Consider the following 24,434-nt stretch of genomic DNA (forward strand, 5'->3'; position numbering starts at 1 on the left):
GTTAGAAACCTTGGGCCCTATCACGTGGGATTTTTTCAAGTTGCTTATGAACTTTATGTGGAAGGGGAAAACCATAGAATTTAAAGGGCTGAAATTGAGCCCTTCAGTGGTGGAGGATAGTGAGAAGACATTAAAGGCAACTATAATCAAAGGGAAGGGAATTCTTTTACAAATTATGTGTGATGAAGGTGAGGAACCTGACTGTGGGAAGATGGATGGGCAATTTTCAGAACTGTTGGAGGATTTTAGTGAGGTTTTCAATGAACCCCAAGGGCTACCACCACCTTGTAACCATGACCATCGTATAATCCTCAAGGAAGGCACCCAACCTATCACAAATAGACCCTACCGATACCCGTACTACTAGAAAACAGAAATTGAAAACATTGTGGCTGAATTGTTGAAGTCGGGAGTGGTTAGACCGAGTTCTAGCCCCTTTTCCTCCCCTGTTTTGCTGGTTCGTATAGCCGATGGCAGTTGGCGGTTTTGCGTGGATTATAGGGCACTTAATAGGGAGACAGTAAAGGCAAAGTTTCCCATTCCAGTTATAGATGAATTACTAGATGAGCTCTTTGGGGCGGTGATTTTTTCTAAGCTTGATTTGCGATCGGGTTATCACCAAGTGAGGGTAGTGCCTAGTGACATTCCTAAAACAGCCTTTCGGACCCATGACGGACAATATGAGTTTTTAGTGATGCATTTTGGTCTTACGAACGCTCCAGCCACATTTCAAGGGTTAACGAACGATATATTCAAACCTTTTTTGAGAAAATTCGTACTTGTATTTTTTGACGATATCTTGGTATATAGTAAATCTCGAGAAGAGCATGTGAATCATTTGAGAGAGGTTTTGAAGATGCTGAAACAACATTGTTTGTATGCAAAAAAATCCAAGTGTCGGTTTAGGGTGGCTGAAGTTGATTATTTAGGCCATATCATTAATTCTGAAGGGGTAATGGCAGATTCTTCAAAGATTAAGGCCATGCTAGAATGGCCTGAGCCTAAGAACGTGAAGGCCTTACGAGGATTCCTAGGACTCACGGGTTATTACAGGAAATTCATTCGAAATTATGGGCTTATTGTTGCCCCTCTCACCTCCTTGCTTAAGAAAAACTCTTTTTCTTGGAACATGGAGGCCAGCAGGGCATTTGCAGCTTTGAAACAAGCTGTCTCCCATCCACCGGTTCTTAAACTACCGGATTTCAGTAAATCCTTTGTGATTGAGTGTGATGCCAATGGAAAAGGCATTGGGGCTGTTTTAATGCAAGAAGGTAGACCCTTAGCTTATAAGAGTAAGGCTCTAAAAGGGAAGGCGTTGCTGCTGTCCACTTACGAAAAAGAATTGTTTACCTTAGTTACAGCAGTGCAGCGTTGGAGGCCTTACTTATTGGGTCAGTCCTTTGTTGTTAAGACTGACTAGCAGGCTTTGAAGTTCTTGTTGGAGCAGAAGGTGGGTACAATTGCACAACAGAAGTGGATCATGAAGCTCATGGGGTTTGATTTCTGTATCAAGTACAAAAGGGGGAAAGAAAATAAGGTGGCTGATGCCCTTTCGAGAAAAATGGAAGGAAATGAAGAGGGAGATGGTTGCTTAGCCTTGATAACTTTTCCTACAGTGGAATGGATTGAAGAATTAAAAAATAGTTATAAGGCTTAAGCTGAGATGGCTGATTTGCTAGATAAACTGCAGTACAACATTTCCGTTCCTCAAGGGTATACTTTCCAGCAAGGGATTATTCTTAGGAAAGGCAAAATTGTGTTAGTTCCAGATTCCACTTTTAAAAACAAGGTGCTGGATTATCTACATGTGGATCCACAGGCTGGTCATACAGGTTTTTTAAAATCCTATCAATGGGCTAAGCGAGAATTTTTTTGGAAGGGAATGAAAAATGACATCAAATGGAAAATAAGGGAGTGTGATGTTTGTCAGGTGAACAAGAGTGAAACAGTGGCCCCACCAGGTCTATTACAACCCTTACCAACTCCCAACCAAGTTTGGTCTGATATTTCCTTAGATTTTATCGAAGGGCTACCATTATCTAATGGAGTTACTGTCATATTGGTGGTAGTGGATCGATACACTAAGTATGATCATTTTCTTGCTTTATCTCACCCTTACACTGCTCAAGGAGTTGCACAGATATTTATGGATCAGGTTTTCAAGCTGCAAGAACTTCCTAAATCGATAGTTTTAGACCGTGACACAGTATTTTTAAGCTCTTTTTGGAAGGGTTTATTTGAATTACAGGGATCTACACTGAGTTTTAGTTCAGCCTACCACCCTCAGTCTGATGGACAGACTGAGGCTCTTAATAAGTGTCTAGAAACTTATTTACGTTGTTACACATGCACTAAACAGAGACAATGGAGTAAATAGCTTCCCTTGGCAGAATATAGCTATAATAGTTCTTATCATACTTCAACAAAAATCTCACATTTCGAAGTGTTGTATGGGTATCCTCCCCCTCGTCTATTGTCATATATACCAAGTACTTCAGCTATAGAGGCAGTGGATCAATTCCTAAAGACAAGAGAACAGATCAAGGAGCTGTTAAAGGCAAATCTCGAGTGGGCTCAAAACCGTATGAAATTTTTTGCAGATCAAAGGAGAACCGAGAGAAGTTTCGAGATTGGAGAGTGGGTGTACCTACATTTGCAGCCCTATTGACAGAACTCAGTGGTGAGACGTCGGAATCTAAAACTGTCTCCGAGGTTCTTCGGACCATTTAAGATTCTTCAGAGGCTTGGAACCGTCGCTTATCGCTTAGAGCTTCTAGCATCATCACACATACACCCTGTATTCCACGTTTCTTGTCTAAAGAAGAAACTTGGATCTCAGATTCAGCCCATACCAACACTACCACCCACGGATAAAGAAGGAGAAATCTCACCAGAACCAGCGAAGGTGGTGGATCGACGCTTGAAGAGGCTTGGGGACCGTGCCGTGACAGAGGTACTGGTTAAGTGGGCAGGAGCTCCTTCCGAAGACAGTACATGGGAGTTACTCTGGAAACTGCAAGAACGTTACCCACACCTTGTGGGCAAGGTTCTTTAAGCGAAGGGGACTGTTAGAGGCTCAGATCGAAAGGAAATGGTTTGAGCAGTCGGTGGAGAGAAGGGTTTCAATTCGGAAAAACATTAAGCGAGATGAAACTAAGTGTTGAGTTCGTGTGTTACAAAGTGAAGTAGATGAGTGAAGTTGATACGATGTCGTGTGACCAGGGAATTACGGTGTCGTTTCATAAGGAAGGAAGTGTTGCATTTAAGAGGTTTACTAAGCGCTACGTTTTGGAAGGAAAGGGCAATACGGCGTCGTTTGGTTTAGAAGAGTTGTTGCTGTCTTATTTAATCTGTTACGCACACACCTGCTGCCTGGAGCTAAAGAGAATAAAAACAGTTATAAATTGTCTTGTACTCTCTGACATCCATGACTATAAGGATGGAAGGAGGGCTGCTAATTTGTCTTATCTAAAAGCATTGTATGAACGTACTATTGGAGGTTAGGGACCCTCAAAGATCCCGTAACAATACAAGCAATTAGTATTTCCATTTTCAGCATCTGTTCTTACATCTTATCATCACCATTACAACATTACATTTCATTCCCACCCATTACATATATATGGAGTCATAACAGCAGCCGAGTTTGGATTTCTTTCCGGTTTTACGCACGTGGACGAGAGGGAGCAATTGGAGTGCGTACGAAACGGGGCTTCTCTTGGCTTTTGGAACGCACGTAAGAGAAGATTGAATGGGGAATTTGACTTTTCAAAAGTACAAAAGAAAAGAAAAAAAAAAAAAAAAGAGAAAGAAAATAAATAAGAAAAGAAGCAAATTGTATTTTTGCTTTTGGCACTTTTTTTTTTGGACGCAAGCGGGATTGAGAAAAAGAAAAAGTTAAAGTTTGGAAGAAAAACTGAAAGAGGATGCGTACGAAGCAAAAGGGACGAAGATGCTATACTCTGGAGCATTTTTAATATTTTTTTTTTTAGAAAAATTTTGGTGAATTCATTTATATTAAATTTAATTTTTAGCATGATTTAATTTTTTTTATTCTAGAAAAACGATGTAATCTAATTTTGAACTATACTTATATTTCTATATTAATTTGAAGTAATTCTTTTCTATGTTTATCTAATTTATTCTAAACTTATTACTTCTAATTAACTGATTATTAATTAGATGATTTTAATCTTATGATTTGCTGTTGAAAGAGGGAATTATAGGATAGATCATGAATATTTCGATATAAATAAATATAGAGATCGAAAGACTTGTATGAGCCTATGTAGTATTAAAATCGTTGGTCTTTATGCTTTTTTGATTTATTAATTTACATACTTTTGTGTAAAATGATAAATAAAAATAATTTCTAATTGATTGTCGAAAGAAGCTTTTGGATGTTTGTGGATATTTGCTAACAAGCAGAGAGAATTAAATTTAATTAGTTAGATAAGTAAAGCATAGTGAGGAATTAGATGAAATCGATTTCCTAAAAGTTTTCTTTCCCATTGATTTAATCTTTGAATAATATCTTTATTTTTCATTGAATTAATTTTATTTTAATTTGCAATTACAAAATCTTAGTTACTCTTCTAAATAAAGTCGAGGTTAATATAATTTCGATATTTGTCAAAAGAAAGTTACCAATTCCTGAGAACGATACTCTTCTCATCACTTCACTATAAAATTACGATACTGTACACTTACAATTTTGCACTGATCAGAGGGGCAGAAGATAAAAGTGAGGGAAACCTACGGATGAGGGATTATCTTTTGACACTTTTTCACTTTTGGGATATGATCTTTCGACTTCTTTAGACTTAAAAGACTTATTTTTCTTTCATATATCTCCAGGGAGATCCTCTTCTCCATAAAATAGCTTTATAATTTTCATTCTACAGTGAGAAATGAGAGACTACGGAAAACTGTAAACAAGTTTATTATAATGGAATATCCCCTCCCCAGACCCTCGGGGATATATGCCTAGTGCCGAATCACGTAAAATTTGTGTGTTCATTTGTTTATTTTATGCATTTAAATATTGTTAATCACCAAGGATGTACGAACCGACGCCGTACAATTGCACCGGACCACTACCAGGGGCTCACACGCGGCATCGATAAACTCCCATCTCCCAAGACCTGAGTCGTCGGGGCCTGGCCCAAGGGCGTGCGAAATACGACATCAACAGTGGTGCCGTCTGTGGAATCGTAATAAATCTTGTGTATCCTTCATATGTCTGGGCAACCCATTCCATACAACTCGAAAGAGACACAGAGGAAGCTATGGAGGCAAGGCTAAAAAAAGGGGGGCTGGAAATCATGGAGGAATGGGTGACGAAATTAACCGATGAAGTGCAAACGCTTTACAAAGAAAACGAGGAGCTCATATCGACGGAGCAGATAAAAATTCTCCAGATAAGTATCTTCGACTTTTCCACTTCTATTTTTATAAAAAGCGCTACTGTCGAGAAATGACAATTAAAAGTGCATTGCATTTAAATATCTTTTATACATCCATCATGTAGAGTCGCGAACTCCCTGGCCATGTGACTTTAATTGCATACTAGGCACATAAATTTGCAGCGGGCAAACACTATGCACTTAATGCACAATGCCTGCACAAACTTCACATCCTGGTTGTGCATGGCACACATAGTGCCATGTACAGTATGGGTTATGCACGATAGTGCGATGAGTGGCTCGCGGTAGCCCACCATGAGCTCGTAGGACGCACCGGCAGCCACCGTTAGGTTTGCCGATGCCCTCTGTCCACGATGGTAGGGGTACCCTGAGCCGGCAGATGCCACAAGCACATGGGAGCTCCTAGCGACGGTAGACAACTGGGAGTGCCATGGCTCCACGTTGGCACATCGACTCACCACCCCACGGCCTTGAGACCGCGACCACGACCATACAACCAAGATTCTCCTCACCTCGGCCATATGCACAGCAGCCTCCTCTTGTCGGCCATGCACTGTTGCCAAGCACTACCTGACCTCCTGTCCACAGACTCTTGTCCACAACTTCCTTCACACAGCCACCAACTGGCGAGCAAACCTCCACTCCATGATGTTAACAATATGAGTTTCTTAAACAAGACCTACGATTTGAGGGAAGGATGAGGAAGAACTATGTAGAAAATCTGAGTTTTGAAAAATTCAGAAGACCTCTCATCACCAAGTGTGCATTGTATACGTTGTTTCCTTTGTTCCATAAATAACAAGAAGGATCGTCTGCTAGGGACTCATTTCTTCAAGGAGAGGATCATTCCTTATTTGCTCATCATAGCTTGCATGGTTATGGGCATTGAATGCAAGTTGCAAAGATATTTAAAAAAACAAAAAAAAGTGGAAGCGAAAATAAAAAGGAAGAGCAAGGAAGAAGAGAAATGACAAAATAACTGTGGGACCAAAAATCCGTCTCAGCAGCTACATGCTCCAGTTTGTCTCCTTGAAAACTTGTATGAATTCTATTTCACTAACACAATTATTTCCTATGGTGTGAATTCTGTTTTGTACAACCCGAAACTGCAATGAAAAAATCATCCAAGTTCCATCAACAAAGTCAACTCTACTAAATGGAAACTCCATCAACAACTTACCTCCCTGCGGGGTTGCATAGAGAAATGTAGGCCTTAAATGTTGCCTTATCCCTTTCATGGAGGAGTACGGGTGGGTCCTTGGCCACCTGAAAATAAAATTTACCTTCCTCGTAAGTATCGACAGGCGAAAGCGGGTCTAACAATAGGTTGCCATAACAACTTACTTTCCCACAAAGGGTGATAGGCGAGCAGGTGGCTCAGCTTCCTTGTCCGGAGAGAGGGATTAGCCTTATGACTACCCGAATCACTTATCCCAACCTCCGCTGTGACGAAGTGTGGGATCAACACCAGTCTGACCCAAACCTACCATTTCCTTTGATGTCAATGGGCGGGAGCGGGTCTAGTAACAGACTTACCTCTCCACGAAGGATAATAGGCGAGCAGGTGACTTAGCCTCCTCGTCAGGGAGAGCGGGACCAACCTCAAGGCAGCCCGAATAACTTACCTCAACCCCCATCATGGTGAAATAGTGATTAGCCAACTGTTGTATGAACTTACCTCCCTGCGGGATACCACAGGGAAAGATATGCCTTAAAGGTTGTCTTATCCCTCATGCGATGGATTGCGGGTTAGTCCTCAACTATTTGACATCAGAAAAATTTATCTTCCTCGTGAATGTCAACAGGTAGAAGTGGTTAGCCAACTGTTGTTTGAACTTACCTCCCGCAGGGTTATATAGGGAAAGGTCGGCCCCAAGGTGGCCTTATCCCTCCAGTAGAGGAGAGCAGGTTTTGCCCTTGTGGCAACTCGAAAATTTACCTCCACCTCCGTTATGACGAAGTGTAGGATTAGTGCCAATCGAACTAAACTTACCCTTTCCTGTGATGTCAATGGGTGGGAGCGGGTCTAGTAACTGACTAGCCTGAATGACTTACCTCCTTGCGGGATACCATAGAGAAATGTGGGCCTTAATGTTGTTTTATCCCTCCCACAATGGAGAGCGGGATTAGCCTCACGATTACCCGAATAACTTACCTCGACATTTTTCGCAATGAATGAGTGGACCAACTATATTGTTGTTAAAATTACCTCACCGGGAGACAGAGACAGAATGACATGAGACATTCTGACCACTCCCCGATGGAGAGCGGGTCAAGTCTATAGACCGCCCGAATAATGGAGAAAAAGACGCGGACATCAGCAACGAAATCTACATCAACGGGATCACCATCAGCAGCTTACCTCCTCGCGAGGCGAAAGGGAAAGGTAGGCCTTAAAGTTTGCCTTATCCCTTTTGTGGAGGAGTGCGGGTCTTCCTTTGGCCACCAGAAGACAAAATCTCCACCAATGAACTTTACTTCAAAAGAATCTCCAACAACAAAATCACCACCAAAGGAAATTCCATCAGCTCCAACCTACCTCTCCGCGAGGCAAAAGGATGAGTCATGCCAAAGGCGGCTCTATCCCTCTCGCGAAGGAGTGCAAGTCGGCCTTTGACCACTGGACATATTTATCAACGAAACATCATCTTCAGCAACAGAATGCCAAGCGAACAATGCCTCAGACCTTCACCGCATCCAAGCAAAACAGGTCAGGTTTGCGAATTTACTAACAAGTTTGACTTGTGCAGCATCTCATACTTACCTTCCTGTGAGGATCAACAAGTGGGACCAGCCTGAGGGCGACCTGGCCTACCTCAAGGCAAAGTGCGGGTTCAGTCTTTCAACTACTTGACATTACTTATTGGGGCAGCATCTCCTATTTACTTTCCCGTGAGGGTCAACAGGCAGGACCAGCCTTAGGTGGCCCTGCCTGCCTCATGGTGAAGTGCGGGTTTGGTCTTTCGATTGCCCGACATTACTTATGTCAGCGGAATCTTCATCTACAGGAATATTTATCGGCATCTACAAATATTTATTAGCTGGATCTCCATCTACAAAATATTTACCAGTGGGATCTTTATCTACAAAATATTATTCGGCGGGATCTTCATTTACTAAATATTTATTGGCGAGATCTTCGTCTACTAAATATTTATTAGCAGGATCTTCGTCTACTAGATATTTACCAGTAGGATCTTTATCTACAAAATAGTATTTGACGGGATCTTCTATAAAGTATTTATCAGTGGAATCTCTATCAAGATGAATCTTCGTAGATGGAAACTAACACTCTTATAACGCAGGAATGAGCAAATGAAAAGAAAAGTTAAGGAGAGATAAAGGCTCGGTGGGGTACAAAAGCGAATAAGGAAAAATGCAGTAAAAAAAAAAAGGAGCAAAAGGAAAGGCATAAGTCGATGGAAAAAGGCGACCAAAGGAAAAGAAAAAGGGAAAGAAGATTAAAGGAAATCAGAATGACAAAGCGACGACATAAAGGCTCGGTGGGGTAGAACCAAACCTAAAGGCCGACTAGTGGGAAAAACAGACTATAAAATTATTGGCGGGGTAATGATAGGGGTTTTTCCTCGGCCCATAGAATGTCCTAGGCCCCGCCATTGGGGAACTCACTAGAAGATTAAATAATAAAGAAGAGTGAGGGACAAGAAATGAGAGGCATAGAGGTGTAAGCAGAGAATGAGGGAAAAGTAATATCAGGAGAGAAAAAGTAGGGAAGTGACATAAAAAAAGATGTAAGATGTCAGGAGAGAAAAGAATGGAAGTGACTTAAAGCAAGTGAGGGGCAGAAGATAAAAAGGGAGGGAAATCTATGGATGGATGATTATTTTTTCGACACTTTTTCACTTTTGGGATATGATCGTTCGACTTCTTCAGACTTGGAGACTTCTTCTTCTTCCAAAGAACTCTAGGGAGATCTTCTTCTCCATAAAATAGCTTTACAAGCTTCCATTGTACAATGAGAAATAAGAGATTGTAAACAAACTTATTATAGTGAAAGCTTTCCTCCCAAACTCCCGTGGATATAGGCATAGTGCTGAACTACGTAAAATCTATATGTTCATCTGTTTATTTTCTATATTTAAATATTGTTTATCGCCAAAGATGTACGAACCGATGCCATACAGCAGTACCAAATCACTACCGGGGGCTCACAAGCTGCATTGATTAAAGCCAATCTCCCAAGACCCGAGTCGTCGGGGCCTGGCCCAAGGGCATGTAAAATATGACATCAGCACTATAGAAAGAGACTAAGGAGCCAAATGAATCACGAAGATTTTGGATCCACCAGCTAACATTTTCAAGCTCTTTTTTTTTTTTTTTAAATCTCTCATCCTATTCTCCTCCTCGATCTCTTCTTTACCCTCGCCTTCACCATCCTCCAGTCGACTCTACAACTCCTCCGCTTTCTTCTCCAACTCCCTACTCTCTTCGATCTCCTTTGTGAGAAAATGGAAATGAGGGAAAGAAAAAAGGTGGGTTCTTTGCAAATGGAAGCCAAGGATTGGAAGGAAAGAAAGGAAAAGAAAATGGAAGGGAGAAATGAGAGGATTCGACGAGGGTGTAGAGGGAAAAGAAAATGGGAGGGAGAAATGAGAGGGTGCGATTTAGCGTGAGAGAAAAGGAAAAGAAAAAAAAAAGAAATGGAAATGGGGGGAGCTGAAAAACAAGGAAAGAAAAAGATGTTGGGAGCCAATTTTAATCAATAAAATAATGTTTGGAAGAATAACAGTAACTGGTTAAAATTGGAAAAACTGATGAAAATACTATAGCTCAAAGCTCAAGCTATTGATTGAGCTTTGACTAGTCCAATGTAGATCAATTTTGACATAATTGGCTATACTTTGATGAGTCATTGACATTCGGCTAGGCATTACATTTTGCTAGGTCAATGCCAGTGCTCTTAGTTAATCAATATTCGACTCACATCACTTAATATATATATGTGTGTGTGTGTGTGTGTGTGTGTGTGTGTGTGTGTGGAAAATGATAGTATAACTTCTAAATATGCCTACCAAATGTGTCTACTCATATATTTTTATTTTTATTTTTTTCTCAATAGTTAAGAAAATGATTATTAGTGAATTTATATTTTTATTTTTTTCATAATGGTTAAGGATGTTTAAAAAATGCTTAAATAAAAAGAAAAGATAAATAAAAAAAAACTCATTTATACGAGTGTGCACACATTTGATGAGCACATTTGATAGTCACCCTAGCATTGTCCATATATATATATATATATATATATATATATATATATAATTAAAACTTAAAATGCCTCCTTTACTCCCTCTAAAAAAAAAAAAAAACCCTACTTTACATGTTAGGACCGCCTTCCCAACCCTCCACCTTCCCCTATCTGGTGTCTGTCTTTTCGTAAAGGATTTGGTGAGAATTCATGGTTTCAAGGACGCCAGCCAGTCAGCAACACTCAAAATTTTTATCAAAATTAGGCATGCAATGTTCATTAGAAAGAAAATGTGCAAGTGAATGGTCTTTTGAACCACAAAGGAATAAGTAAAGGCTAATTTTTATTTGTACTAGAGTTTAAACCATAAATAGGTTCATTCAATAAACATCCAAATATGTTTATTCTACTTCATTTTCCAAAATAATATATAGACACATTTGTTTGTTCCCTAAATCCAAATACGACATACGAACATAGTTGGTCGCCAGACTAAATAATACAACTTCAAAATAACAATATAATTACTACTAACGAAGACATGCCTTCGTGTCTATTGCTCGAGCAGTGTTAGTCCTTCTTCCTCGGGTAGCTCTCCTGGGTCTAACTTTGCATCAAAATATACAATTTCGAAAAATGAAACCATATGTAGATTAAACAGCTATGACAAGACTGCTAATGAGAGACAATGTACGTGATAATATAATGCACAGTTCCATGTAAAATGACCCACGAGCACATGTATATGTATGACGAGGAATCACCCTCTAAGTCAAACACAAGTATATAAACACGACGATGAATCACCCCTAGGAAATTACCCTATGTGCAAAACTCAAGTGTATACACACATACACACACAAATATATATATATATATATATGTCGTCGATGCGAGGAATTGTCCTCTTTTCAAGCATGTAAAACTCATCGTATTTTAACATATATAATTTAAGACATGAAAACATCCAATCTCACACAGAGATGTTTCAAATCATCCGATCTCACACAGAGATGTTTCAGATCATCCTTTCTCACACAAAGATGTTTCAGATCATCCAACCTCACACAGAGACGTTTCAAATCATCAATTCTCACATGGAGATATTTCAAATCACCAGATCTCACACATGGATTATCAAATCACCAGTTCTCACATAGAGATTATCAAGTTACCAGTTCTCACATAGAGATTATTAAATCACCAGATCTCACATAGAGATGTACATGTTGTATCGAAGAACACACCAATCGACCAACCAACTTGAGGACACCACACAAGATACACTCGTATTCTCCTTCCAGTCTATCAAGTGAGGCCAATTTAAAAACGTTTTACGCCAATTATCGTGAGGCATTTCTTTCCTGTATGACATTAGTGGCAATGTGTCGTAGGAATGGCCTAGGGAATGCCTATCTGTTCATGATGATGATGATTGACACACAATAAGACTCACAAACACACTCAACCGAAATCACCATATCACAAATTCGAGCCATTCAAACATTTATTTAGGATCAGAAAGGGGAAATATTACAGAATATGTAATGCAAATCCCATGACATATCCACAATATTTACTTCACATTTCTCAGTATGGTCTTAGAAGCTAACCTATCTCACAATAATGAAATTACCACGACGGCGTTGCGTTGCTTTTCATCTTTCATCGTGCTCTCGAAGTCACTTGATTTCTTTGAAGGTTTCAGCTTCAAAGAAGATCACTACTTAGTATCTCAAAAGCGAAATTTTGACTTTTCCCTTAAGCCATTTATAGGATGAGATTGTCAAGTGTCCTGACTTCACGCATACTTGAATAGGAATTCTTTAGTCTCGGCCGTCCCACTGCAAGATGACAAAGACAGATTGTCAGGTATAGGCACACACGTCCTTACGGCTTGTCTTAGGTCCAATCCCCAATCTCTCTTTGAGTGAGGGTCTCCCACGTGGCGCTTGACCTTATCTTTGGGTTTAGACGGCATGGTCTGCAGTGTTGTAGCCTTTTCACTACAGACTCACTCTAGATGTGACCTTTCAGATATAATGTGAGCTTTTGCATATGACAATGTTGCCCTCTAAGTATTTTCGTGTTGTTCCAAAAAGCTCGTGCCTCTGCACTGCTCTTATCCTTGACCGTTGCTCGCATTCCGTATGAATGGTACCTTTTCTAGAACTACAAACATTTTCAATTCTTCATTTTTTGCCAGAGTACTTGCTCACCCGACACAGAGTGAAAAGTCATTTGTACACCGTGTGCTGAAATGTGTCTGCTAAACTTTCTAGATGGTGTCGCTCGCCCTTACGTTAGATTAATTGTGCTCTACATACCACTTCTCCTCATTTTTTTTCACCAAACTAGTGAGTAAAGACAATCTTTTGCCTTCCACTTGATAAAGAAAAGCTGAAATTCTTTGCATTCCCTTTATCCTTGGAAGATTGTCTATCCTCTTTCGCTGGTGTGGTCCTCACACCCTCCATGCATGGAGTGGTTTTTTCTAAAAAATAAAATAAAATCATTTTAAGTTGTTGGTTTTTTAATTATGTTTTTTAGTTTTTTTATTTGAACAATAGAAGTCAAAACGTTTATTGGTTATAAGATGACATTTGTAAAAATTTAGTGACGAAGTTCCAACAATAAGAACTAATTTGATCTTTATTTCAGATTTCAATAAAAATAGTAGTAGTACTTTAAATTTGGAGCAAATTACATGAACAACCATTTTTTTAAAAATAAAAAAATTAACCCTTATAAATCCCCCTTGCTGTACCATTCATGTACCCTAAATAATGAATGCTATGCAACAATGTGTTCGATGTTATATTATTAATAGGAAAATGCTAAAGATTATGTCAGGTATTTATTGAATTTCCCCCCCAAAAAAATCAAATATATTTTTGCGCGTGACATCAACTAATTGGAAAATAAATAATAAATAATTTTTCAATCATCATTATTATATTAGAAAATAATAAAATAATAAAAAATAATAGGATGATAAATAACATTTCTTTTGAGATATTTACCTGAGCTTTCGTTAAGATTCTAGAGACCAGGAATTAAGTTTTGAAAGATACAAATGCAATGAAAGAAGTCGTGACATAGTAGCATTCCCATTATCCATAGCCATTCATCCCCTCAACCCTCCACTCTTTTGAAACTCCCCTTCTTCTTTTTTTGTTTGGAAGGGGGGCTTTAGAGAAGAAAACAAGGCAACTATAGCAAATCAGGAAGCCGGAAAAATAAAAATAGGATATTATATTAAATTCTTCAGCCAAACTCCGACTCAGCATAAGTGATGCAAAACTTAAACTTACTTGCTACAACATCGTACTCTTGTTCTTCTTTTTTTTGGGGAAGGGGGAGATTGAATTCTCTAATGGTTTCCCTATCCGTTCACTCTATCTTCTTCTACATGACACTATTCCTTTTCCTCCTTGCTGATGGCGGACAAGAGACATGTGTGCCACTAAATTAAAATCCTCATAATTCGTCTTTCAAATCTTCAGTGCTTCGCTCATGGCTGTCTTTGGCATCAGGGTTTTCGGATTTTGGTGTTGAAGTTGGTTTCTGGAGCTTGAAAGGGATTGATGCATGCTTCTTGAGGAATTTATAAAACGCCACCACTGTACGATCAGTATCTACAGTAATCTGCAACACAAAGGATCCAAACATATTTATCATATTCACAAATTTTAAAAAAATATAATAAAATCAGAATAGAGAAAATATACTTGAAAAAAATACAATCTACACGTAGTACAGAGAAACATGAATTAAATTTCAACACCACTCACTGGATCAAAGCTCTTGTTTCCTGCTGGGAAGAAGAGAAGTGTTGGGAAGCCATCAGACTGCAAAAACAATCAAAAAAAAGTTTTCAGAACAATGTTTCTCTTCCTCTAGGGTCTTGAGTTTTCATCCAAATTATCATGATAGAGACATGTTGTATCGCATTGAAAGCATACATACATAGAAGCAGGTGCATTCACGTGACTAAAACCAGAAATTTCTTCTTGCACACTCATTTGGGGTATAACAATGAACTTGGAACCTAATGCTTAGTTATAACTTATCAACGGTGAGATCAGGGCCTTGTCCCTTTTTACTTGTACGTGCTATTCCAACTTCCATATGCAGTTCATGTTGGTATTTGTTACCTTTGCCCGGGCATGCTCATTTGTTGTTCCATCCATCTTGGCTATAACAAGAGAATCAATGCCACGTAGATGCTTGGCAAGCTTGTTGTATGTTGGCTCCAGTGCTTGGCAATGCCCACACCAAGGAGCATAAATCTGGTATTGCAATCACAGTAAAAACGAGCCCCATAAAAAGACAAACATCAAATATTGGTAAATTAGTTCTGATGATACCTCAAGGAGAACGTCCTTTGACTCATCCAGAACAATATCATCGAAATTATCTCCAACCACTATCTTCACATCCCCATCATTCTGAGTCAACCAAAATATAAATTAAAACTAGAGGACCATGACAAAATTTCAATCAGCTGGAAAATGAAGATAACATACGGTCTCAGGAATTGGATCTGACTTAAAGAAAGGTTTTAACTTGTCTTCCAAGAAATCCCCTGCAAAAGCCTGAGGGACCAAACATTTTTAACGTTTAGCTAAAACCATGACTCTTCCAAGCACAAAAAATAAAGATACAAGAAAGCAGCTTGAGCATATCCAGTTTTATTCCCAGGAAACAGTAATAACATATACAACGCGGGATGGGAAGAGGGAGAGAGTTGCAACCTTGACACTGTCCAAGGTCACTTCCCGATCAAGCACAAATTTCTTGGCATCATCATTTCCTGTGTATGCGATAACCTATATTTTTAAAAATATCAGTACTATGTATGCATGCATGCTTTCATTAATGTACCTACATTTGTATGTATATCAGAAACTGGAGATGGAAAATATTACTTTGGGAGCATCACCACTGACACCAAAATAATCTGAAACGGGCTTTCCAACATCTTCATTATCCATTTCCACATACACGAAGATAAGCTGCCATTAGCCACTAAAACATTAGGCAGGTAGAAATTTTTTTTGATAAGTAAGGCAGGTGGAAAATTTAGATTTGATTTCTTGACTTCAAAATAATGCATGTGGTTATCATAGCGGGAGAAAAAAAAATCAGTTCAGATGTCATCACTTCATCAATAAGTTAATCTTTCTTGTAATTCAATTTCCAACTTTTTCACTGAAATCAGGCACAGGTCATTTAAAAGACTTGAACTGTTATCATACCTTCCCTTTGAAAAACTTTGCTACCTCCTCAAATACTGGGACAACCTTCTCTGTGTCATTTGAAGTGGCAAATAGCAACAGCTGAGAGAGAGAGAGAGAGAGAGAGGAGTCAGGTGAAAATATAAACTTCAAACAAAATGTTATCCTAGAGTCACAAATAACACAAAATACACAAGTACCACGCTTACCTGTTTCTTAATGGGATTTTCAAAAATTAAGGAGGCACTTTCCCGAGTAAAAATGGTAACCAAAGGAAGCTTGTTGGCAAATACAAACTCAGCTATTGTAGATTTAACAAATTGACCATCTGCAGAAATGAAAGATTGGATATCAAAGTGATGAACCAGAAGAAATTCAATTTAAGATATGCAAGCAAAATGATAACTACAGAGAACAAACCAAAGAAGCTCAGTTTCTCAGTTTCCTTCTTAAGCAGAACCAAAGCAGGGCGTTTAACTTCAGGGTCAACATGAAAAAGCTTTGCCACATCAGGATTTGTAGTTTGGTAAAAGTTAACGTCATCTTCAAACTTTGAAGCAGCTGCAAGCTCCTCACTCTCAGGGCCCTTCATTATTAAGGCAGATTATAGTGAGTCATGAAAAAAACCAGAGGAATAACCGATTACAACAGTAAGCATCAAAAGCTTATTGTAACATGAATTTAACTTCTAGGTATCTTAAAATGCAAAGGCCAAACTCTACTAAGAGTTCACCAAAATATTCTTGTAAGGTGAGATCATAGCTGAGCATTTCAAAACATGTACCAAAATACCCGATCAGATGTATTTGTTGTGTATACTACTGTAACATACGGGTCCTAAATTAGGGTTTAGAATTATTTTTTCTTATTATTATTAGTGTTTTTAGTAGTATTTTATCATATTAGCATTGAGATAGTAATTTTATTTGAGTAGGATTCTTCCACTCGGTACACCCATTTATCCCTCTGTTTGACTTCCTAGTTTGAATAGTTTCCTAATCGGAAACCAACACTCACCTCAAAAACCCTCCCATAAATCCTCTCTTTTCCTCTTCACCAAACCCACCATATCCTGCGGCCAGAACCCCAAGCGAAATCAAATTTCTCCTACACTTCAAACCAGAACTACACAGCAAAAGAATTGAGAAACCACTTTCACAGCAGCCACCGTAGCACTCCCTCTTCATACCAAGTCAGCCACCTCGCCGAAATCACCCAGAGAACACCATCGGGAACGTTGGAGCACCACCCAGGCTGCCTAGAACCCGCCAACCAGGCACCCCCTGCCACCTCGCCCCATTCCAAAGCTTGTGCCGCCGGCCACTCTCTGTCACACAGATCCACTGTTGCACGATCAATCTCCTCTCTCGGTAAAGAGTTACGAAGTAGGATCCAAGATGCAACGCTAAAGAGGTAAGTAGCATGATCATAATTTTTTGTGTGCTGTAAATATTCTGTCGTTGCATGAAAAATGTGATGTTCATCTATGCTACAATACGACCCAATTCAAGGTTAGCCCCTTTTCATGAACCTCGATGAATTACGATGATAAGCTTGTGAATGAGACTGTATGCTATGCTGATATAGATTTTTGTTAGAACTTATGATATGTCATGAAAAGCACACGTATGCCATGAAATGTTTTAGATTATATTATGCTATGTATATGCTATGCTATGTTGCGCAAGGCTCATGTTAATAGGCCATGTTTAATGTTATGTCATGCACAAGAGTATGTCACGCCATGTAAATTCATGAAGTCAACATGCTCACATGCATTATGAAAGTTAGTAAGAAGATACATGAATGACAATGTGATACCTCATAGGATAAGGGTAGGTGGTGTATGGGATCTCACATTGCTTGAGAATGAGAAATTATTGATCTTTATAAGGTTCCAATGGGGGCTCCAATTGTATCATTGACTAGTCATTTTGGAGTATAGGTCATGTGGTTTGGGCGTTACAAATGATATCAGAGCCTATCCTAATTAGAAATGTGGGACTTGAGCCGTGCCACCTACGACGGAATGGCCCGACGAGAATATCGGGAATTTAAGAGGAGTAGATTGTGATTACCTCATACGATAAGGATAAGGGTAGGTGGTGTATGAGATCTCACATTGCTTGGGAATGAGAAATTCTTACTCTTTATAAGGTTCCAATGGGACTCTAATTGTATCATTGACTAGTCCTTTTGGAGTATAGGAATGTGGTTTGGGCCTTCCATTGGGGCATTACAAATGGTATCAGAGCCTATCCAAATAAAACATGTGGGATTTGAACCGTGCCACCTATGACGGAATGGCCCGACGAGGACATCGGAAATTTAAGAGGGGTAGATTGTGATTACCTCATATGATAAGGATAAGGATAAGTAGTGTATGAGATCTCACATTGCTTGGGAATGAAAAGTTCTTACTCTTTATAAGATTCCAATGAGGTTCAAATTGTATCATTGACTAGTCCTTTTGGAGTATAGGCCATGTGGTTTGGACCTTTTATTGGGACGTTACAGACAAGCAAGTATTAAGATTGAGCTTATGTTATGGGTAGATGTGCAAGCTACGGACTCAAGCGTGGTCCACCACATGTAAGCTATGATGTTTTGAGGTGACACGGACCCAAGCGTGTTTCACCACAGGTTATAATATGTTATGCGGTGCCACGGACTTAAGCGTGGTTCACCATATGTTTTGTGATAACACAGACCCAAGCATGTTTGAATACATGTTATGATATGTTATATGGTGCCAAGGACCCAAACGTGGTTCACCACATGATTTATGCAGTCAACGACAATTGGACCGATGCACATATGTTATGATGGCCACTAGATAAGTGAAAGACAAGATAATTAGTTATGTACGAATGATAAAAATGCATGGAGTCAGCCATTCATGCATACATGTTACATGTATTGCCATGATTATGTTTGATTCTGCTTATGTTACTAATGAATGACCTGTATGTTGTGTATGTGTGACGATATATGTCCATTTTCAAAATTAAGCCTAATGTTAAGCTAAGTTAAGTTTACAGTATGATGTGCTATTACTGAGTCTTCGACTCATGTTTTGTTTCTCAGTTTTATGTTTTAATGTCTCAGATGATGATTTTGTGGATACAGAGTAGGAGTGCCTGGAGTAGGGGTGTAAACCGGTCGGTCCGGACTGGAGAAACCGACCGGACCGACCAAATGCATGGTCGGTTTCGGTCTGGTCCCGGGGTGGAGATTTCTCGGACCGGACCGGACCGGACCGACCGAATAAAAAAAAAAATTATATATATTATTTATATAATAATTATACAATTAACAATATAAAATTTTAAATATGTTATTAATAATTGTTAATATTCTATAAATTAACAATATTTTATATATATCTTAATCTAACCTATCACTATTAACAATATAAAATTTTAAATATGTTATTAACACTTGTTAATATTCTATGAATTAACTAATATATAATATGAATTAGTTAATTATATAGTAATTATATAAATTAATAATGTAATTTTCATTTAATTTATTATCATTGACCATATAAAATATTTTTTTATTGAGTTTATTACCTAATCCATATTAATAAGTCACTTAATTTAATTTAGTATTTTAAATAAATTTTTTTTATTAATTGATTTAAAAAAATCTATATATATATGCCAGACCGACCGGACCGGACCGGACCGATAACTACCGGTCCGGTCCGGTCCGGTCCGGTGATGGACCGAAAATATTCGGTCCATCACCGAACCGACCGGTTTACACCCCTAGCCAGGAGTAGAATCAATTTTCAGAGACTTAGTGGATGTTTGGATAGTGAGTTGAGATTAAAGTTGAAAGTTGAATAAAATATTGTTAAAATATTATTTTTTAATATTATTATTGTTTTGAGATTTGAAAAAGTGAATTGTTTATTATATTTTGTGTGGGAATTTGAGAAAGTTGTAATGATTAGATGAGTTGGGAGACTTTTTTATCCAAACTGGGCCTAGTGTGTGATTTAGACATTTAAGCAATGTTAGTATCACATAGAACTAGCTTAAATCATTTCTGTTATTTTAAGTTTTTATGTTATGAAAGACTATCATGCTAGACAAGTTTTATGATCCAATAGATGAGGTATTTTATGAGATGAATCTCTTTACCGAGCATTATGTTACGAACGTATGTAATATTCCTGACCTACGAGAAGGGGTGTTACAACTACCTTCTTAAAGGTTACAACATGTCAACATGTTTAAAAAGAATCGGCGTGGTATTACTACATACTATGCCATCTTGAAAGATAGATATTGCACAGCTCTTGGTGCATGTAGCTCTACTAATCCAAAAACACGAACCTCTGAGAATCAGCATTGGTACTGGGCTATTCCATTTCCTAATTCATTAATCACAGCCCAGAGGTTTATTTTTAAGCAATAGCCATGAAGGAAAATATTCCACCAACGTGACGCCCCTCTATATTTTCAAAAGAACATATTACAAAACAAGTTAACATAGATATAAAGAAGGAAATAACACCGGTCTCGGGCCTACCATGATCACGTATAGATGTGGTAACCAATCTAACTGATAAGAAAAAATGGAAGAAAACAGAAATTCTACGATGAACAGATAGAAAGACTGAAAAATATACCACCAAAGAATTGAGGTAGCCCAAAACAACTTTACTTTCCGAACTCAATATGCGTTCAGCATCATCCAATGTGGTTATGTTGGAGACACCTGGTCCTATCTTCTTCTTAATCCACGTCACTATAGCATCTCTGTTAGGTTAAACAAAAATTCATCAGCCCATGGCATTAAAATGCATACTTCGCATTAAAGTTTTCATTCATAATTATTTTTTCAAATCATTTTAATCTAGCGACCTTCAAATAAAACGGGAAAAAACAAACTATTGAGTTAACACGGCCAGCAATCGTGAAACGAAGGAAAATATACAAGCATAACGATCATGAAGCATCAAATAAAAGAGAAAAAAAAACAAAACAAAATATTGAACTACATGACCAGCGTTCCTGCTGCTTAAAACACCAATGGCTGATAGTAACATCTCGATTTTGTCCCTATTCAAACGCTTTCCCAGTAACCAAACAGCCAAAGCTAGAAAACCCAAACAAAAATGACCTGAATTATGGAGAGATTGACCGCACTTACTTGGTCCTCTGGCCGTTATAAGGCTTGTGAACCCCATCTACGAAAAAATAAACAGTTGGAAAGCCCTGAACATCGTACTCCTGAGCCAGATCGCTCTCCTCCGTCGCGTCTACCTTCGCCAAGGCCACGTCCTCGCCCTTGAGATCAGTCGCCGCCGCGGCGTACTCTGGCGCCAGCGCCTGGCAGTGCCCGCACCACGGCGCGTAGAATTCCACCATGACGAAGCGGTTTTTCGCCACGAAATCGCTGAAATTGCCCTCCTTCAAAACAACAACATCTTTATCGTCCACTTCGGGCTCCTTGTACTCGTCCTGGTAGGCCGACTCGTCGAAGTCGGGCAAGTTCTCGAAATCGTCTTCATCTAGGTTTTCTTCGTCGGAATGGTCCGGATCCGAGTGGTGGAGGTGGGATTGGTCGTCGGCCTCATCGAGGAAGCTAAGGTCCTCGTCGTCATCGTCCTTGACGTCTTTGGAGAGGGTCAGAGAGAGTGAGGAGAAGAGGAGCAGAGCGGCGAGTGAGAGAAGAAGGAGTCGACTCGGCATTGTGAAAGAGAGTCCGCTGCACAGATCGAAGAGATTGAGAAAGAAGGTAAAGAGAATGAGATCCGAGATCGAAGAGCCAGGGTGTTTTAACGGGAGTCAAAACAGACTCACTGAACGAAAGGCCGGGCTTTAACGACGCCGTTTCTTTTGCTTTTAGAAATGATAACCGTTGACGACTGGCGAGTTGGGCTTCGAAAGCATGTTGAGTGATTTGAGTCTTCGACCGACGTTCACGGTTTCTCAGCTCTTCCGCGCAACGAAAACAATATATATTCCAAGCCCACATTTACTTAATTAATATGTGATTTAATATTTTTATATATCTACAAATAATATAAATACATAAAAATAATAAATCAAATATTAATTATATAGATATACTTGATATAAGACTTTTTTATAATATTTCTCTTATATTTTTAAGTGAAATGACCAAAAACTCTATAACAAAACTCACGTTCCACATGTTTCCTCTCTCAAATTTCATTTCACCCATTTCAAATTCCTTTTACTTCCTCTCTCCTCCCTCGTCGTCCAAGTTCATCCTCCCCCCCCTTGCACCCGTCGCCCATCCCCCCACCCCGCCACCCGCATCGCCCATTCTCTCCCCCATTCCCCCGCTCCTCCGCCCCTCCCCGCTGCCCATCCTCTCCCCCACCCCCGCGTCGCCTATTCTCCGGCATGCTCGTGGTACGGTGGTGCAGATATGGCCGTGAGGGGAAAGGGCATGTGAGGGAGAGAGGAAGGTCGACGTGGGCTAGGGAAGGAGGGTATGACCGAGGGGTGGAGGCCCGGTGTGCTCGTGGGTGGCGACGCGCTGTCGTAGGTGGCGGATTTGAGCTACGATGTGGGGAAACTGTGTAGAGAGAGAGGGCGTGCATGCGAGAGAAGAGGGAGGAGGAAGGGCTCGGTGGTGGTGTTCGGGGGGAGGCTCAGTCGACAATGGCGGCAAATCTGGGTTGCAACGACAAGGACCCGCATGCATGCGAGGGAAGAGGGAGAGGGAGAGGGGCTACAACGAGAGGGAGGGGGACACGGGATGGGGACTTGGGATGGGTTAAAAAAAAAGGACATCCACATCAGGTGTAGGATGTGCTTAATAAACAGTAGCTGCTCTATAGTTTTACACATTTTTAGGTAGACACGTACCACACAGTTTGTAAATAAAGTATTTGTGTAATATATCGTGTATAAAAAAATATATAAAATAAAAGTTACCATACAGTATGGTAACCTTTTTTTTATACGCGATATATAGTAGATGTGTATGGTAACTTATTAATCATTTGGAATACAATGTATCAGTTTTAATAGTTGGTGGTTTTATTAAAAACTTTAAAATGTATTTATCTTGATTGGACTTCAAAATATTGTTCGATACTTGTTATGCTATATTAATTTTTCAAATTGACAAATTAGAACTGCTTATTTAATCAAAAGTAATACTTATAAAGATTTCAAGAAAAATTTAGAGATCCAATGTTGTGTATTGACTTCTTAATTTAAAGTTTCTCCTTTATTTTGATTAAATTCTCGCAATTTTCATACTTGGTGTTTCAATGTGGGTAGGCATCCGGCTTGCCTGGACCCCACCAATCACAGGTGGATAGCCAGCCCACACCAAATGGATGGGTAGACAGATTGAGAAACCAAATAAAAAAAGCAAAACCATGTGTTGGTTGGAGCTCCCCACTCGCCCAAACTTCACCCAGCCAACCGCTTATATATATATATATATATATATATATATATATATATATATATATATATATTAGATATATTAAAAAGGAAATTTACTTACACTAATTGGCGCCGTTCCAGATACTGATTATCAAGTTCCAGAATCCTCCATCGCGATTCTCCCTCACTCTCTATACTCTCTAGGCTACGTTTGGGTAGTAAAATCTTCTCAACACTTTCCAAGTATTTTCGTACTTATGAAAATACTTCACATGCCAAACACAATTAACCATCTTCATACCAAAGTCTCTCCACTATAATATTTATCACTATTATATATAAATAAAATCATCATTAAAAAAAATCAATCATTGATGAGACTCACACTTTTTTCAATTATTTATCTAAAAGTCAACAACTCAACATATTTCATACATCCAAATAACTCAAAATACTCTCAATAGGACCCACAAACCCACTTCAATCTCTACTCATAACTATTCACAAACATTCTATAATATTTATCACTATTATATATAAATAAAAAATAAAATCACTATAATATTTATCACTACTATATATAAATAAAATTATCATTAAAAAAAATCAATCATTGATGGGATCCACACCTTTTTCAATTCTCTATCCAAAAGTCAAGTCTCTCTATTCCTATCTCTAAGTCTATCTCCCAACTCTATCGTTGCTATTGCCATCTCAATCATTGGGGCCATTGTCGTAACCATCTCTCTCAATCTCATCCTCTCCGTTGTAAATAGCTCGAGCCTGGAATGGACGAAGCCATAAATTAGATATCTCAATGTCTTAGATTCTTATATATGTTTCTCTAATCGATGGAGGTTGGGATTATTTTAAATGGAGGATGGGAGTAGTGCTGTGATTCTGTAAAGTTGGATTATGGATGCTTGAAGGGTTTTTTGTTTTTTGTTTACATTATTTTAGGTTTCTAATTGAAATACTAAGATATCTAAATTATATTAAGGTTTTGGATTGAAACCTAACCCTAAAATAATTTAGGGTTAGATTTGGGTTTAGGGAACTCAATTCTCCAAATTATATTAGGGTTTCTCATAACCTTAAATTATTGTGTGATTTTGAGACTTTGTGTGTTTTTGTTTATGTATTTAATATTTTACATTATGACAAGTAA

The 24,434-nt window shown here is 38.8% G+C and overlaps 1 protein-coding gene across 1 annotated transcript; it reads right to left on the bottom strand.

Moving 5' to 3' along the window:
- Positions 1-13,864: 13,864 nt before the first annotated feature.
- On the bottom strand, positions 13,865-21,675 carry LOC108990116 (protein disulfide isomerase-like 1-4). Its single transcript, XM_018963983.2, has 12 exons — positions 21,045-21,675; positions 20,521-20,650; positions 16,296-16,461; positions 16,085-16,203; positions 15,897-15,977; positions 15,567-15,653; positions 15,393-15,467; positions 15,165-15,233; positions 15,006-15,086; positions 14,793-14,927; positions 14,430-14,486; positions 13,865-14,283 (listed from the first exon to the last, which is right to left on the bottom strand). The coding sequence occupies exons 1-12, from the start codon at positions 21,584-21,586 to the stop codon at positions 14,116-14,118; spliced, it is 1,710 nt and encodes a 569-aa protein (XP_018819528.1). The 5' UTR covers positions 21,587-21,675; the 3' UTR covers positions 13,865-14,115.
- Between the last annotated feature and the right edge of the window lie 2,759 nt (positions 21,676-24,434).

The sequence above is a fragment of the Juglans regia genome, chromosome 14, assembly GCF_001411555.2.
Source record: "Juglans regia cultivar Chandler chromosome 14, Walnut 2.0, whole genome shotgun sequence".
NCBI classification, from domain to species: domain Eukaryota; kingdom Viridiplantae; phylum Streptophyta; class Magnoliopsida; order Fagales; family Juglandaceae; genus Juglans; species Juglans regia.

What these genes read in the sequence shown, in the direction of transcription:
- LOC108990116 (XM_018963983.2), bottom strand. Translation starts at nt 21,586, where the DNA reads ATGCCGAGTCGACTCCTTCTTCTCTCACTCGCCGCTCTGCTCCTCTTC. An exon ending in CAAAGTTTTTCAAAGGGAAG is followed by an intron (nt 15,654 to 15,896) that starts GTATGATAACAG and finishes GGCTAATGGCAG; the next exon opens with CTTATCTTCGTGTATGTGGA. An exon ending in CAGATCCAATTCCTGAGACC is followed by an intron (nt 15,087 to 15,164) that starts GTATGTTATCTT and finishes TGGTTGACTCAG; the next exon opens with AATGATGGGGATGTGAAGAT.